The sequence below is a fragment of the Ursus americanus genome, chromosome 2, assembly GCF_024610735.1.
Source record: "Ursus americanus isolate L20-20 chromosome 2, mUrsAme1.1.p, whole genome shotgun sequence".
Taxonomy (NCBI): Eukaryota; Metazoa; Chordata; class Mammalia; order Carnivora; family Ursidae; genus Ursus; species Ursus americanus.
In genome coordinates, this window is record NC_142128.1 from 80,496,170 (window position 1) to 80,511,243 (window position 15,074).

At 39.6% G+C, this 15,074-nt stretch overlaps 1 protein-coding gene across 4 annotated transcripts in view; it reads right to left on the reverse strand.

Moving 5' to 3' along the window:
- Nucleotides 1–1,713: 1,713 nt before the first annotated feature.
- LOC123801456 (torsin-1A-interacting protein 2-like) overlaps nt 1,714–15,074 on the reverse strand; it is a 40,001-nt gene continuing 26,640 nt past the window's right edge. For all 4 annotated transcript variants that reach the window (XM_045811492.2, XM_045811490.2, XM_045811491.2 and 1 more), the window contains exons 2-5: nt 13,688–13,866; nt 10,744–11,220; nt 8,169–8,270; nt 1,714–5,440 (exon numbers count right to left, since the gene is read on the reverse strand). In XM_045811492.2, coding sequence (XP_045667448.1) covers nt 4,683–5,440; nt 8,169–8,270; nt 10,744–11,220; nt 13,688–13,721 — 1,371 coding nt within the window. In that variant the 5' untranslated portion in view covers nt 13,722–13,866 and the 3' untranslated portion in view covers nt 1,714–4,682. The remainder of the gene's footprint in view (nt 5,441–8,168; nt 8,271–10,743; nt 11,221–13,687; nt 13,867–15,074) is intronic.

Sequence of the window (15,074 nt, forward strand, 5' to 3'; positions counted from 1 at the left end):
ACCTGAAGATCGCTCTGAGGCATCAGCTCAAATGTGTGACAGGCCCCATGTGGACTGGCTGGCTGTTGGGATCCTGGACCTCTGCTGTCATCAAGTCTCCCAGGTCTCTTTTTGGAAGGTACCCTGACCAGGCCTTGAAATCCAGCCCTGGCAAGGCAATCTACACTCCAGCGTTGCCTTCAGGGGGAATGTTCACATTTATCCAGATTAGTTAGATGCCATGGATCCCCAAGAGATCCCCCTTGAGATCTGGTTCTCCTGACACCGCCCAGCTCCAGGTCCTTGACTGCCCTAATCAGCACAGACACTACCAGCAGTCCTTCCCAACCAGCGGCACAGCCTCTGGGGCAGAGGGAGCGCCCCTTGAAATCTTTCTGAGGCGACAGCTTTAAACTGGCCACAGTCCCAATCTGGACTGGATGCCTAATGGTATCCTGGGTTTCTCCAGCAATCAAGCTGGAGAAGGGTCTTAGTGAAGGCCTTCCCAGCCAGTCTGCCCATGCCCCTTGGCACGCAGTCCAGGTGTCTCCAGCTTTGCCAATGTGTGTGAGTGTAGATTAAGGCAGAGGTCTTGTGCTCTCAACGACCCACTGTGGGAGCAGCCATCTCCCGGCACTGTGCGGGGGCCCTTGCGTCCACAGTTCACACCCCGCAACCTGCCTGGGGCAGTGGAGGCCCTCCAGCCCCGAGGAGCGCCTGCTTGGTCTCTAACCATCTGTACAGCCTCCATGGTGGAGGGAGCCTGCCCCCTAAAATCTTTCTTAGCCGGTTGCTTCATACTGGAGCAAGTCCCCATTTGCTGTTGCCTGGTGTGGTTTCGGGTCTCTCCGGCAATCCAGGCTCCCATTATCTCTTACGGAGGCTACCCAGGCCAGCCATCGAACCCGCCTTGGCAAGGTGGTACAGTCCTCCAAGCCTCTCCTTCAGGGGAAGTATGTGCAACTGTGTAGCTTAGGACTTGGAATCAGGCAGATGCCATGGTGCCCCAAGAGCCTGAATTTTAGGCCCGGCCTCTCCTGACACTCGCCACTTGCAAGTTCCATGGTTTCCCTGAACTGCACTGCCCATACATGCACAGTACACGCTGTTGGCCAAACTCGGGCAGCTAGAGCGCCCGGGGCCTGTGGAGTTCAGGCTCTAACCCAGTAACCTCAAGTTCTCATTCTGACTGTCTGCTTGATGGGATCCAGGACTTACAGGAATCTAAGTTCCCAGGCGTCTCTCAGTGCAGGATCGCCCAGCTAGCCCACCGGCCCTGCCCCGGCCAGGCGGCTCAGCTTCCTCCAGCTTTGCCTTCAGGGGGAATATGTATATTTGTTGAGGTGAGGGCTTGAAATAAGGCAAATGCCCCCATGGCCTATTTGTGAAATCTGGCCTCTCCCTACACTTGGCCTGTTCCATGCCTCTGCCTACCATGACCTGCAGACCTATGGAGCTCAGGCGGGTCTCCAACCACCTGGATAGCCTTGTCCGGTGGGAGCCCACCCACGAAAATTGTTGAGGCTGCATCTTAAAACTGGAAACAGTCAATCCCCGTTTTGATGTGCTGTCTGATGGGGTCCCAAGCTTCTATAGAAATCAAGCCCCTTGGGGGGTCTGTCGTTGGAACATACCCAGGCCAGCTCTGCAGGTTCAACTGGGTCATTAGCTGGAGGATGATAGGCCCCAGGCTTGCTGAGCCTTACCACAAAGCTTGCAGGCTTTCAAAGGAAATACATTTAAACTATTTTATTAATTTAAAAAATACAAATAGAAACAATAGCATTACTACCTTTAGTGATAGGAACACCCCTGGAACTTCTCTGCCAACCCCTGAAAATGAACTGGGAAACTCAAATTTACCTCACAAGAGAAAAAACTCAAAAGTCCAGAGACAGATTCTAGACCAATTTCTTCTACAGGTCTGGTATCACTCAAGAAGCAATTCTTCTTAATGTAGAACGTAATTAGAGTTTTTCTAGGATAACAATTAAACACTGAAGTATGGTATCATGCACGGTATCATATGCCTACAAGTCCCTATTCTAAGTCAAAAAAACAAACTGCGGAAATAATGCAAGATGAACTATCAGATACACAAAAGAAAATCTGGAAACTTGAAAAAACAAAACAATTGAATAAAAATTAAGAAGACATTTGATAATAAATTTTAATTATTTTACATTTAAAAAATATAAAGTTTTATGCTTTAAAAATAATCATTTTATTCATGAATAGACCCAAAGCTAATATACTGCTTCTTTTTAAAATAAGTTTTGAAATAGTGGATAGAAAACTGACAATAGTTTCAGTTGATTGCACTTATACATGGAAGGAAACGTGATTTTTAACAAAGGCTAAACATTAAAAAAAGAAAGTGCCATTTTAAAATCTTTTTCTAAATTATATTGAAAGGAAATGATGAAAAACCATATTCAACTGAATGAAGAACCAAAAACATTTGTTTCGTTGGTGATCTGAAACACTGATAGATGAGATAGAGACACACATTTCATACTGGTGCTTCACAGATCTGAGGTAGCACAGGTCAGCAGGCCAGCAGAACAATTCTACAAGGCACCATTGGTTTTGTGTGACATAACGCTAGCTGGCACCTGAGATCTACAAATACAGAAAAAAATTCAAATATGGTATATAAATTTTTCTTCAATTTTCTCTGATTTTATATTGGGTTGATACTGATAGGATACTCACTATGCTTTGTCTTTTTGTTCAGGCAGGTCTTTCCTCACATCTATTGGAGAGATTCCTTCACAAAGTCGCAAATGTAAATAGTTCTTTCAGGTATGTCCCTACACTCAACTGAACACCAGTTAAGGCCCTGGTTAGAACAGATCTACCTGTTTTTCCTGTGACAGGAATTTTCCAATAGATTCTTCTCCCATGTCTCTGTAATCTCTTTTTAGGGATCAATAAAGATCCCTGTATCTTCCTACTGTTTCAAAAAATCCTTCCATGTTTTTTAAACATGTGACTTCCTTCATGCTTTAATCATCAAAATGCTTAAAGCAAGAAGGAAGTCACATGATTAAAGGATGGAAGGGTTTTGGAAACACCAGGAAGATATACACACATACACACACATATACATTATATATATACATATTCTGCTCCCACAACAGCAGAGAGGCCAACACCTAGTTGCAACATTCCAGGATCATGGTGATAGTTCTCAGGTATGCCATGCCTTGGAACAGACCCTTCATTAGGTCAAGATAACTTTAGCAGAGCTCTGCCTTCAGAGCTGCAATGCAAATCAACAACTACGGTCTCCACAAACACTGTTCTCAATCTTTCTTACGATCACAGAACATGGTTCAACAACTCATATTGGTCATTAAAACCTCTTAGAATCTACTTGCCATGTCTGCTTCCTTTTACGAAGTATAATCTCTCCTGCATTTCTTTAATTGTTAACCTAACGGTATTTCTGACCATCTAGTTGAGAAATGAGCTGCATTATGTAATGTTCCATCACTGTGTAACAAGTAAACAGCATGGTGCAGTTATGCTACTGTACCCATACAAAACCTACTATTCAATTAGTTATTAAAATCTGTTCTGCTTAAATGGCACTCAAAGCTCTCATCCTAGACAATTATAAAATTCCATTCAGGGGAGACAGAAATGATGACTAACAGATATTAACAACAGCATTAGAAATATGCTAAGCAAATACTAGCTTATACACTCTTTTCATCTGTAGGTCTTTATCCTTCAAAAATAGCATGTCTCTACAATAAACCTCTATCTCATCTTCTTCCAACTCGTACGTTTTAATACATTCATTATTTTCCTACTCATTTTTCTATCTTCTAAGATTTTTTTTCACTTAATCAGTGATTTTCAAATTTCAATATCAGTGGAACTCTTTGTTCCAATGGAATCTTATGGAGACTCCCACTCTATAAAGCAGTCAAAAGCAGAACTGCTCCGATAAAAAGGGGAGGGCTGTCAGTAGACACAGCTTAGAAACCACTGCTCTAAAACATTCAAGAAAGCTGAAGAAAAGATATGGTCCATTGGAACATCTTCATTTCCAAAGATGATGAACAACTTCCCCCTTGTTTCCAATTCTTAAGAACATCTCTTGAGGACAGCGGCTTTTATCTCAGCCCATTAACGGAATAAAAGCACAGTGCCTTACATACAGCTAAGTATTTGAATTCATATTTCTTCTCATACTATTCAAAAATGCAAATTAGTATAAGATGTAATCCCATTACTAGGTTATTAATGTCAGTTTAAAAAATATTTAATATGTGATAGAAAAAACAGTTTTTAAATTACCATCACTTCCTAACAGTCATTGCTCTAGTCCAAGTCTAAACACTAGCCAAAAGGCTCCTTATCAAGAAAACAAAAATCACTCCGTAGTCATTCGGAGAAGATTTTATCTTCTCATGCAATGATTCTGTGGCTATATTTTTGGATTAGAAAAAAAGCTTCAGTTATATATTCTACGCATATTTTAAACCTGATTTTCTTGAAAGGCCAGGAAAAAAGGTCAAGTTTTGTCAAACTTAGAAAGATAGTACAAAAGTTAAAAAAATGAAATTTTTTTTCCTAAAATAAGCTCATTTGTGTTTTCCAGGCTTTTCATCAACCTCCTTCCACAGAAACAGGTTTTAAACTGACTTTTTAATAAATCCATGCCTTCAGAAACCACCTCTGTGCTTAGCTTATAAAAGGCACCCCTGATCCTCAATGTTCCTCACAGGCTGGACGGGCAGCACAAGGTGTGAAATGCGGCTCCAGAGCCCACTCAGTTTGTCTGAGTCCATGTGGTTGAAGGAGCGGGGAGTGTCAGAGTTGGTAAACTTGGCCCAGAGTAAATCTCTCACTTTTTCCTCAGTTTCCCTCGGGCCAACACTTGCTTCTAATGTTTCCTCCTCCAGGAGAACAGTGAGGACCAGGGCCACATCTTTGAAGGCGGCATTTTCATGGTCACAATACTTGTAGAAGATCAAGGTAGAGCCTGCAGGCAGGGACTCAAAGTGGTGCACCACAGCCGCCTTCTGGCCATTCTCAAAGCCCGAGCTCAGCTCCATGTCAACCAAGTGCTTGACCGTGTCACTGTCCTCCAAGGTTCTTCCAGCCCCGTCAATCTGAATGGCAGAGACTTTCTGGGAGGAGGTGTAGGCATCCGCAACGAGGTGACTCAGGCACTTCAGGGTCTCTCTTCCCTCTTGAGCTGCTGTAAATATGATGGTGGCTGGCTCAGTGGGGTTTGAAGCATTGAGGTGCTTTTGGAGAAATTTACGTCCTCTCTGCCACAAGAAGGAACTCTGGCCCGGGAATTTAGCCTTCAATTGGCTGAACTGAGCCAAAAAGGCTTCCAAAGCTGGATTTTTGGGCACTTGCTGGGCTGGAGAGGAATAGTAGCTATTAACACAATGTAGCAAAACAATAGTCATAACCAAGCCAAGAAAGATGGGGCCTGTCAGAGAATGGGAAAACAAAACACAAAATTAGAATGTGGATCAGGAATAAAACCTGTGGTAAACTGAAATGAGTTAGAGATACTGTCAGATTTTACTAGTTGTGGTGAGTTTCTTTTGCCTGTATCCTATAAAGTTTGAGATATTAAGGTCTACCAGAAATACTTATTCTCTAATTTCTTAGATTTAATTATTTGAACATATTCTATTTTTGTTGAAAGGTGAAAGCTCAGTTTTTGTCTTTACTGCTGTAACTAATGATGTGATTTGGAAATGAATGACCAGGGTAGTCTTCCACCTTCTCCAAGTACCTGTGACCTACAATAAGCCATTATTTCCCTAAGGATCAAAATGTAAATATGCCACTTGAGAAGTTAATAAATACTCTGTAATTAAAAAGCAGTTTTAGTTTCTATATTTACGAAAAGACTTTCCTCCTACGGGAGTTCCCATTTTGTTAAGGATGGCGGAACATCTGCCAGGGCCCCTACATGAAAAGTCCTTAAAACTCTATTGCTCTATTGCACTAGTACTTATTATCAAACATTTTTAAAAAACATACTAAAACAAGCCACGGTAATTAGACACCAAAGAGAAACAAAAGGCTTCCAAATTGGTAAGAAGTAAAACTTTCACTATTTGCAGATGACATGATACTCTATAGAGAAAACCCTAAAGACACCACCAAAAAACTACTAGAACCCATAAATGAATTGAATAAAGTTGCTGGATATAAAATCAATGTGCAGAAATCTGTTGAATTTGTATACACTAATAATGAAGCAGCAGAAAGAGGAATCAAGAAAACAATCCCATTTACACACCAAAAATAGTAAGATACTTTGCAATAAACCTAACCCAACAGGTGAAAGACATGGACTCTGAACACTAAGGAGCACTGATGACAGAAACTGAAGATGACACCAAGAAATGGAAAGACATGTGATGTTCATGGACTGGAAGAACAAATATTACTAAAATGGCTGTTCTACCCAAAGCAATCTACACATTCAATGCAACCCCTATCAATAATATCAACAGTATTTTTCACAGAACTAGAACAAATAATCCTAAAATATATATGGAACACAAAAGGCCCTGAAGAGCCAGAGCAATTTTTAAAAAGAAAAGCAAAGCTGGAGGTATTTCAATTCCAGACTTCCAGGTATATTACAAAGCTGTAGTGATCAAACAGTATGGTACTGGTATAAAAACAGCCACACAGATCAATGGAACAGAATAGAGCCCAGAAATAAGCCCATGACTGTATGGTCAAGTAGTCTTTGACAAAGCAGGAAAGAAAATCCAATGGGGGAAAAATAGTCTCTTCAACAAATGGTGTTGGGAAAACTGGACAGCTACATGCAAAAGAACAAAACTAGAACACTTTCTTACACCATACACAAAAACAAGTTCAAAATGATTAAAGACCTAAATGTGAGACCTAAAACTATAAAACCGTAAAATCCTAGAAAAGAACACAGGTAGTAATCTGCAATAGACTGTAGTCACATTTTCCTAGGTATGTCCCCCCTAAAGCAAGGGAAATAAAAGCAAAACTAACCTATCGGGACTACATCCAAATACAAAGCTCCTGCACGGCGAAGGAAACAATCAACAGAACTAAAAGGCAACCTGCTGAACGGGAGAAGATATCTGCAAAGGACATATCTGATAAAGGGTTAGTATCAAAAATTTATAAAAGGCTTACACAAATTAACACCCCAAAAAGCAAATAATCAAATTAAAACAATGGGCAGAAGAAATGAGCTAACGTTTCTCCAAAGAAGACATCCAGATGGCCAACAGACACATGAAAAGATGCTCACCATCATTCATCATCAGGGAACTGCAGATCGAAAGTACAAATAGCTATCACCTCACACCTGTCCAAACGGCTAAGATCAACATCGTCAGAAACAACAGGTGAGGGAGGTGAGGATGTGGAGAAAGGGGAACCTTCCTGCACTGCTGGCGGGAATGCAAACTGGTGCAGCCACTGTGGAAACGGTATGCGGGGTCCTCAAAAGTTAAAAATAGAACTACTCTACTATACAGTAATTGTACTACTGGGTATTTACACAAAAAATACAAAAACACTCACTCAAAGAGATACACGCATCCCTATGTTTATTGCAGCATTATTTACAATAGCCAAATTATGGCAGCAGCCCAAGTGTCCATCAATAGATGAATGGATAAAAATGTGGTGTATATATACACACGATGGAATATTATTCAGCCAAAAAAATGAAATCTTGCCATTTGCAACAACATGGATGGATCTAGAGAGTGTAATGCTAAGTGAAATTAGTCAGAGAAAGACAAATACCGTATGATTTCACTCATGTGGAATTTAAGAAACAAGACAAATGAGCAAGGAAGAAAAAAAGAGACAAACCAAAATCACAGACTCTTAACTATAGAGAACAAACTGATGATTACTAGAGGGGAGAGGGTGGGGAGAATGGGTGAAATAGGTGATGGGGATTAGGGAGGGCACTTGCTGTGATGAGCACAGGGTGGTATATGGAGTTGCTGAATCACTATATTGTACACCCGAGACTAATGTAACACTGTAAGTTACCTATACTGGAATTAAAACAAAACAAAACAATATAATACAAAACAATGTCACAACTGTTTAAATCTGCTAGTTTTCTACGTGTTTTCTCTGAGGATTTACTATGTGAATCAACATGGCAATAAGACCAATTTTATTCTCACCATAACTCAAAAAATCCTTCTTATTCGTCTTTCTTACAGTAGCCGGTGCATTCTCTTTGTTTTCTTCCAACTCTTGTGTTTCTTGCTGATGACTTTCAGTCACTGGGGAGAAAAGGAATATTATTTTCAGACAATACACTAATGGGGTATCATATACTTTAAATCTCTTACTAGACCAAAGAGTTATTAGGTTGAGAGGATTTCTATACTTCTAAAATCTTCTTATACAAAGCTAACTTTTTCCTGTCTCTTCCTTAAGGCTATTTCTTTTACTCAGAAGAATAAAATGAAGTGCTGTGAAATTCATGTAAGGTTACTGTTGCTACATTCACTATTCCTCACTGGCCCTCACATCAAAGACAAAGAAACAAGCATCCTAATATTGCAGCCAAACCTATCTACAATGTGTTTTGAGAAAATGTACAAAATTAAAAAGGGATTGAAGAAGTGTTAGCTGGCGACACCTTGCTGGCTCAGTTGGGAGAGCATGCAACTTTTGACCTCAGGGTCATGACTTCGAGCCCTACATTGGGCATAGTATAGCCTACTTTAAATAAATAAATGACCGTTGTTAAAAATAAATAAATAAAGCACACATAATAAAACACTTTTTAAAAAAAGAAGTGTTAGCTGAACACAAGACTCAACATCACAAGGCAATGGCACTCTAATTCCAGGGTTCAAGTCATGTGGCTTCTCAAGACCCCAAGTATACAAAAACAGAGAATCTAAGTTTAGAGACAGGAGAGATTACTGTACAGTTACAAAACAGCTTCCAAAAGCAAGTTTGAACCTCTTATGAAGGAACGATAAAAAGCAAGGAATACAAAGTTAAAAAAAATTAATGAATGACATAAAAATGTAGGTGTGGGGGCGCCTAGGTAGCTCAGTCGTTAAGCGTCTGCTTTCGGCTCAGGGCGTGACCCCGGCGTTCTGGGATCGAGCCCCACATCAGGCTCCTCTGCTGGGAGCCTGCTTCTTCCTCTCCCACTCCCCCTGCTTGCGTTCCCTCTCTCACTGGCTGTCTGTCTCTCTGTCAAATAAATAAATAAAATATATTTTTTTTAAAATGTAGGTGTGGGGTGAGATATCAATCTTAAAATGTGTGGGTGAAAAGGAGGGCAGTATTTTGTAGCACTCTACGTCACTCTACAGTTGAGATGTGTGCTTACTGGAAAAATAATTTGAACGGTATACTCTATTAACATAAAGAAATAAGATCATCTCCACCTAGAAAGGGCCATGAATTTAGTCACAGCACACCCGAAAAAATAGGGCTTTAAAATATCATATCACAAAATATGAAAGGATCGTTAATGATCCCCTACCGAACCCCCCCTTACCTATCATGGCAAAAGGTCTAGGGATGTTAAGGGCCTTGCCCACGGTCACATAAAGAGATGTGGCCTAGCTGAGATTAGAACAAGGTTTCTCCAAACTGAGGGATACAGAGGGGAGGGGGGTAGGGGAATGGGATAGACCGGTGATGGGTAGTAAGGAGGGCACGTATTGCATGGTGCACTGGGTGTTATACACAACTAATGAATCATCGAGCCTTACATCGAAAACCGGGGATGTACTGTATGGTGACTAACATAATATAATAAAAAATCATTATTAAAAAAAAAAAAAAAAAAGAACAAGGTTTCTCATCAGCTAGGTCAGCCCATTCCGCTATATTAAGTTGCTTCCCATACACAGCCTGCATTTTTAAAACAATATTTTCTTCCTCTACTCAGTGAACCTGCATACTGGTGAAAATCTGACGGAAGATAATAGTTCATACAAGTCACAGTCATTCATTTATGTAACAACTATTCATAAAGTTGCTTCTCTGTGCCAGGGGCCAGAGAAACACAACGAATGACAGAGGCATAGTCCTTGCCGCCTTCACTGAAGTTACAGACTATTCTAATGATTAGTGAATGAAACAATATTTGAGATCAGCCACTGATTTATAGTGAAACATGAATTTCCAGCCCTTAGTCGAGTCCCTGATGAACAGAATGTCTTACATTTTATATCCCTTTGCACTTGGCAAATAGGCATTTTACACTGAGCTCTTCTGAGTACTTAATAAAATACAAATCAACACATGGAATTATAGACAGTGAGAGCTGGGAGAGACCAGCTGGATAGCTCTTATCCAACTTTTTCATTCTACAAATAGGAAACTGAAGTACCAAGGAGTTAAGAGACTTGCCCAGGGTCACCCAAGTTAGCAAATGGTAGGGCCACAACTAGAATTCATGTCTCTTTTGTGTTCCAGTTAAGGCCTTAGCCACTGCGACTATCATCTTCATAAGAGAAGACAGGATGCTTACTATAAACTATAAAAAGAGTTTAAAAATGCAGTTTATGTGTTGGACGCTACTTAAGTAGTGTAATGAGCTAGTCAAGGAGATGAGAAACCTCACTCTAATTTCAGCTCAGTCATATCTCTTTAACTGACCTTGAGCCAAGCCCAAAGGCCTTGATCCTATGAAGAGAAGTTTTCTAAAAAGAAGGACCCCGACCTATGCTGTGTTCTCAGTAACAGAGCAATACAAAACAGAAGTCCAAGGGGCTAGTTCACCTGGTGTCGGCAGTCGCCTCCTCACAGTACCCTGGCTCTCCGGCGCTGCAGGGGAGTGCTCAGGGGTCTGGGCCTCCTGAGGGTCTATGGCAGGTGGCTCCGGTGAAACTCCAGGTCCGCTGCCCACTTCCTTGGGCAGAGCTGCAGAGCTGCTCCCTAAGAGTGCGTCTTCTCTTCCTACCCCGTCACTTGGAGAACAGGTGGGTTCTGGTGGGTTCTGTTCTTCCTGAGAACTCTGGCTGTTCTCACGTTCTGTTTTATCCTTTAGACAGTCCCCATGATCTGTCCCATCTGGACTTTCTGATCGATCATCTGTGTCTGCACTTCCTTGATGTATTATTTCTACCTCTTGGTGGACTTCGTTAAGGCCAGAGGCAGGGTCTGGGGTCTGAGCTTCTTCAGCAGTACTTGCTGGGACTGTGGTCTCCTGTGCCTGAGAACTTATTGACGGGTCATTTTTCAAATCCTTTTGAGAGGCTATTGAGATAAAAATTTGTAATTTTTATTGAAAAAAATTCCCTATTTTTTTGCAGTTTAACAAGGTCCCTGATTCATAATAAGTAATACATGTATAGATTTTGAGTTTACAAGGCACTCTTCCTAAACATTATTTCTCTTGATTTCCGCTAAAGGTGATTAAGACAAACTTATTATGTATTAATAAATCTAATAATACTAATGTTAAACTATTTTGAATGACAGAACCAATTTTTGGTTGTATTGAATACATCTTCTTCCCTAATGCAATAATGAATCTAGGAAATCATCGTCAACAGCAACTAAAGCCACTATGCAAAAAGCCGATGAGAAATTTTATAATGAATGGACCAGACTGACAAAACTGCTGAGCCAACTGATCAATCTTAACATCACAGAAAGAGGGAATACCAGACATCATTAACCTCCCAATTCAATGCAAGGGGAAGTACACTATACCACCTATGAAGTATTCTTGCCAAGCAAATGAATTGGTATCTGATCAAGATTCTAATTACCAATTTCCGTGAAATACACAGATAGAGGAATATATTAAATCATGCCTCAGACATATAATAGGTAAAACCCAAAATGTGAGAAATTCAAAGGGACAAGAGACTTTCTTTAATAACAGCAAGAAAAGAAAAAAAAGGAAGGGTGACCTATTAAGGGAAACTTAAAGAGAAGAAATATATCAACCAAATGCAATGTGTGACCACACTGTTTAGATCTAGTGTTGAATAAATTGTTGAAGAAATATTTATGAGATAATCAGATAATTTAAATGCCAGATATTTGCTGATAACAAAGGAATTACTATTCATCTTTTAAGTATGATATAGTGTGATAATTTTTAAAGCATCTTTTTTACACGATGTCCAGAATTTGCCTCAATTCAAGAATATGGGTGAAAGAAGCAAGACTATAGATGAAATATGTTGACAGCAGATGAATCCATTTGATGGGTACATGGGATTCATCTCGTCTCCTTCTCCACTCTAATGTATATCTGACATTTTCTATAATAAAGCTTAAAAAGGCAACCTAAGAAATGTATTAATCAAATGCTGTGAGTGGCCCACTATGAACAAAAATCAAAACCAAAACCAAAACCCCAACTGTGGAGAAAAAAATTAGGGAGAAAAAAAAAGATTTGAGACAAGTGGGGAAATGTGCATACTGATTAAATATGATATTAAGGAATAACTATTAATATATTTTTCAGGTGTGATATGCTATTTTGGTTACTTTTTTAAAAAATCCATCTTTAAGAGATGTAAACTAAAGTATGTACAAACAAAATGATATAATGCCTTGGATTTGCATTTAAATACTCCAAGGCAGGCAACAAGATCAGCATTATAGGGATGCCTGGGTGGCTCAGTTTAGGTTAAGCATTTGCCTTGGGCTTAGGTCATGATCCTGGGGTCCTAGGATCAAGTCCAGCATTGGGCTCCTTGCTTGGCAGGGAGCCTTCTTCTCCCTCCGCCTGCTGTTCCCCTGCTTCTGCGCGCACACGCAGGCTCCCTCTCTGACAAATAAATAAATAAAATCTTAAAAAAAAAAAGGGCCAGCATTATATAGGTTAAAATTGAAATTCAGATGTTGAAATCACTATACTGTATATGCCTGAAACTAATTTTACATTGTATTTTAACTGGAATTGAAATAAAAACTTTTTTAAAAAAAGGACTTTGATGTTGAGTATGTGGGAATTCATTATAGTGCTCTACTTTTATGTATTCTGAAATATCCTTAATAAAAAAGGTTTAAGTAAATTTGCCCTCTTCTTAAATCTACTTCATATTTTGTGTATTTTATATCTCCTACATATATATACAAGCAAGATGAAGAATTTAAATTTCATCTTTCCGGGGCACCTGGGTGGCGCAGTCGTTAAGCGTCTGCCTTAGGCCCAGGGCGTGATCCCAGAGTTCTGGGATCGAGCCCCACATCAGGCTCCTCCGCAGGGAGCCTGCTTCTTCCTCTCCCACTCCCCCTTCCTTGTATTCCTCCTCTCGCTGGCTGCCTCTCTCTCTGTCAAATAAATAAATAAAATCTTTAAAAATAAATAAATAAATAAATAAATAAATAAATAAATAAATTTCATCTTTCCTATAATTGAAACATCTCTAAATAGATGGCATATCAGTTTTCTTGATTTTTAAAATATAGCTCTAAAAATCAGTCTACTGTCTCTTTCTAAGATGCATGTATTTTCCCAATACTACAGGTTTGTACTACTGCAGTCTCTAAAACATTAATTTTCCTTATAATTCGGGTCTGGTATTGTGGTGGACTTCAGTAAATACAAAAGCGTAAGAATAATCCTAACAAACTAATCGATTAAGCTAACTTTTTTACTTCCAAACCTCAGGTTTCCGTCATCTGAGATCTTCTCTTAGCATGGATCTAGATTCCTACAGCACAAACCTGGACAGACCAGTGCTGTACAGACTAATCTTACCCTCGGCAGGATCCCTAAGTCCTCTGTCGGCCATGTTTGTGTTCTAGCTCTTCAGACTTTGGGATACTTTTTGTTAGTGTCTGGTTTTTCTTGTGAAGATGTCTTGTTTTCTTCTTGTCCCAAGTCCCAACAGACTCATGCTTCCCGTGGACCCAGGAAACAAGGCATTTACACAGTGACTAAAATAAAATGAAAAAAAGTAAATGAACTTTTTATTCATACATGGAAGAAATGCCAATTTCAGCTTTATTTATTCAATATGTTTAGTCTGAGTAATAGTTCGTCTTTGAAACTTTTCTAGTGAAGGAGAAATGCTTTCTGGCTTTGGTGAGGACCTACAAATAGAAAAAAGCTTCAGATTATCCTTGCACGGATACCATAATCTCCTAATACATTCCAGTGTGTTGAAAGGATGGAAAAAGCTAAATGACCAGAATCTTACAGAAAATGTCTTTGAAAATGAAATAAAAAGTAATTCTAAGAGTAGAAATTAAGTCACTGTAGTTAATCACTGCAGATTCCATTTATTCTTCAATTTCTGTCCCACATAAATCTCTGAGCCTATCAGCAGCTTTCACTTATCGTTACTAAGTAACAATGCACAGGGAGAACACCTACAAACTAAGGCAGCTGCCTTGGTATCGGGAGTAGGAAATAAACATTTGGAGTTTTGTCACTGCCTTCTTCGTGGTTCTCTCACAGTATTCTTTTTAGATTTCTTCAATGCCTTTCCAGGTGGTGCTCAAAGAAGACCAATGTATAAATTAGGAACTATATACAAAAGGAATCAAAATCAGAGGCAATTCATAATCAATAAAATATTCTATCACTTTATAGTTAAATCACATTTTTTGTCAGGAATAATAATACCTAAAGTTACTTAACTTTCCTTATCTGTAAAAATGATTAAGGACTGCTATGAGGATTAAATACAAAAGTATATGTGAAAGAGGTTTGGAAAGGGTTACATTTTTGATGGCCTAGCTGAGAGGCTAGCCAGCTAACTTTATGTCTTTTTCACAGCACTCTTCCGCAAAATTCAATTTTACAAGTTAAAAATTTTAATTCCAAATGCCTGGTATAATGCCCAGTGCAAAGTAAGAACTCCCTATTTTAATTACAAAGTATATGAATAAATAAATGTATGAATGTATAGAGTGGTGCCAATTGTAAACGTGAAGGGAAGGGAGGAGTTAGAGACAGGCCTCCTTTCTGGTGGTGTGAACATTCAGAACGTGTCTCAGATTTGGAGAGTTACTGGTCACTCTTCTATGTTCTTCAATCTCCTGAGATTGGGCTTCCAACTCTCCTTTTCATTACCATCATATGTTGCAATGAGGGCTTCTCTCCTATCCTAGTTCATGGTAGAAAATAAAAAGTCCTCCGT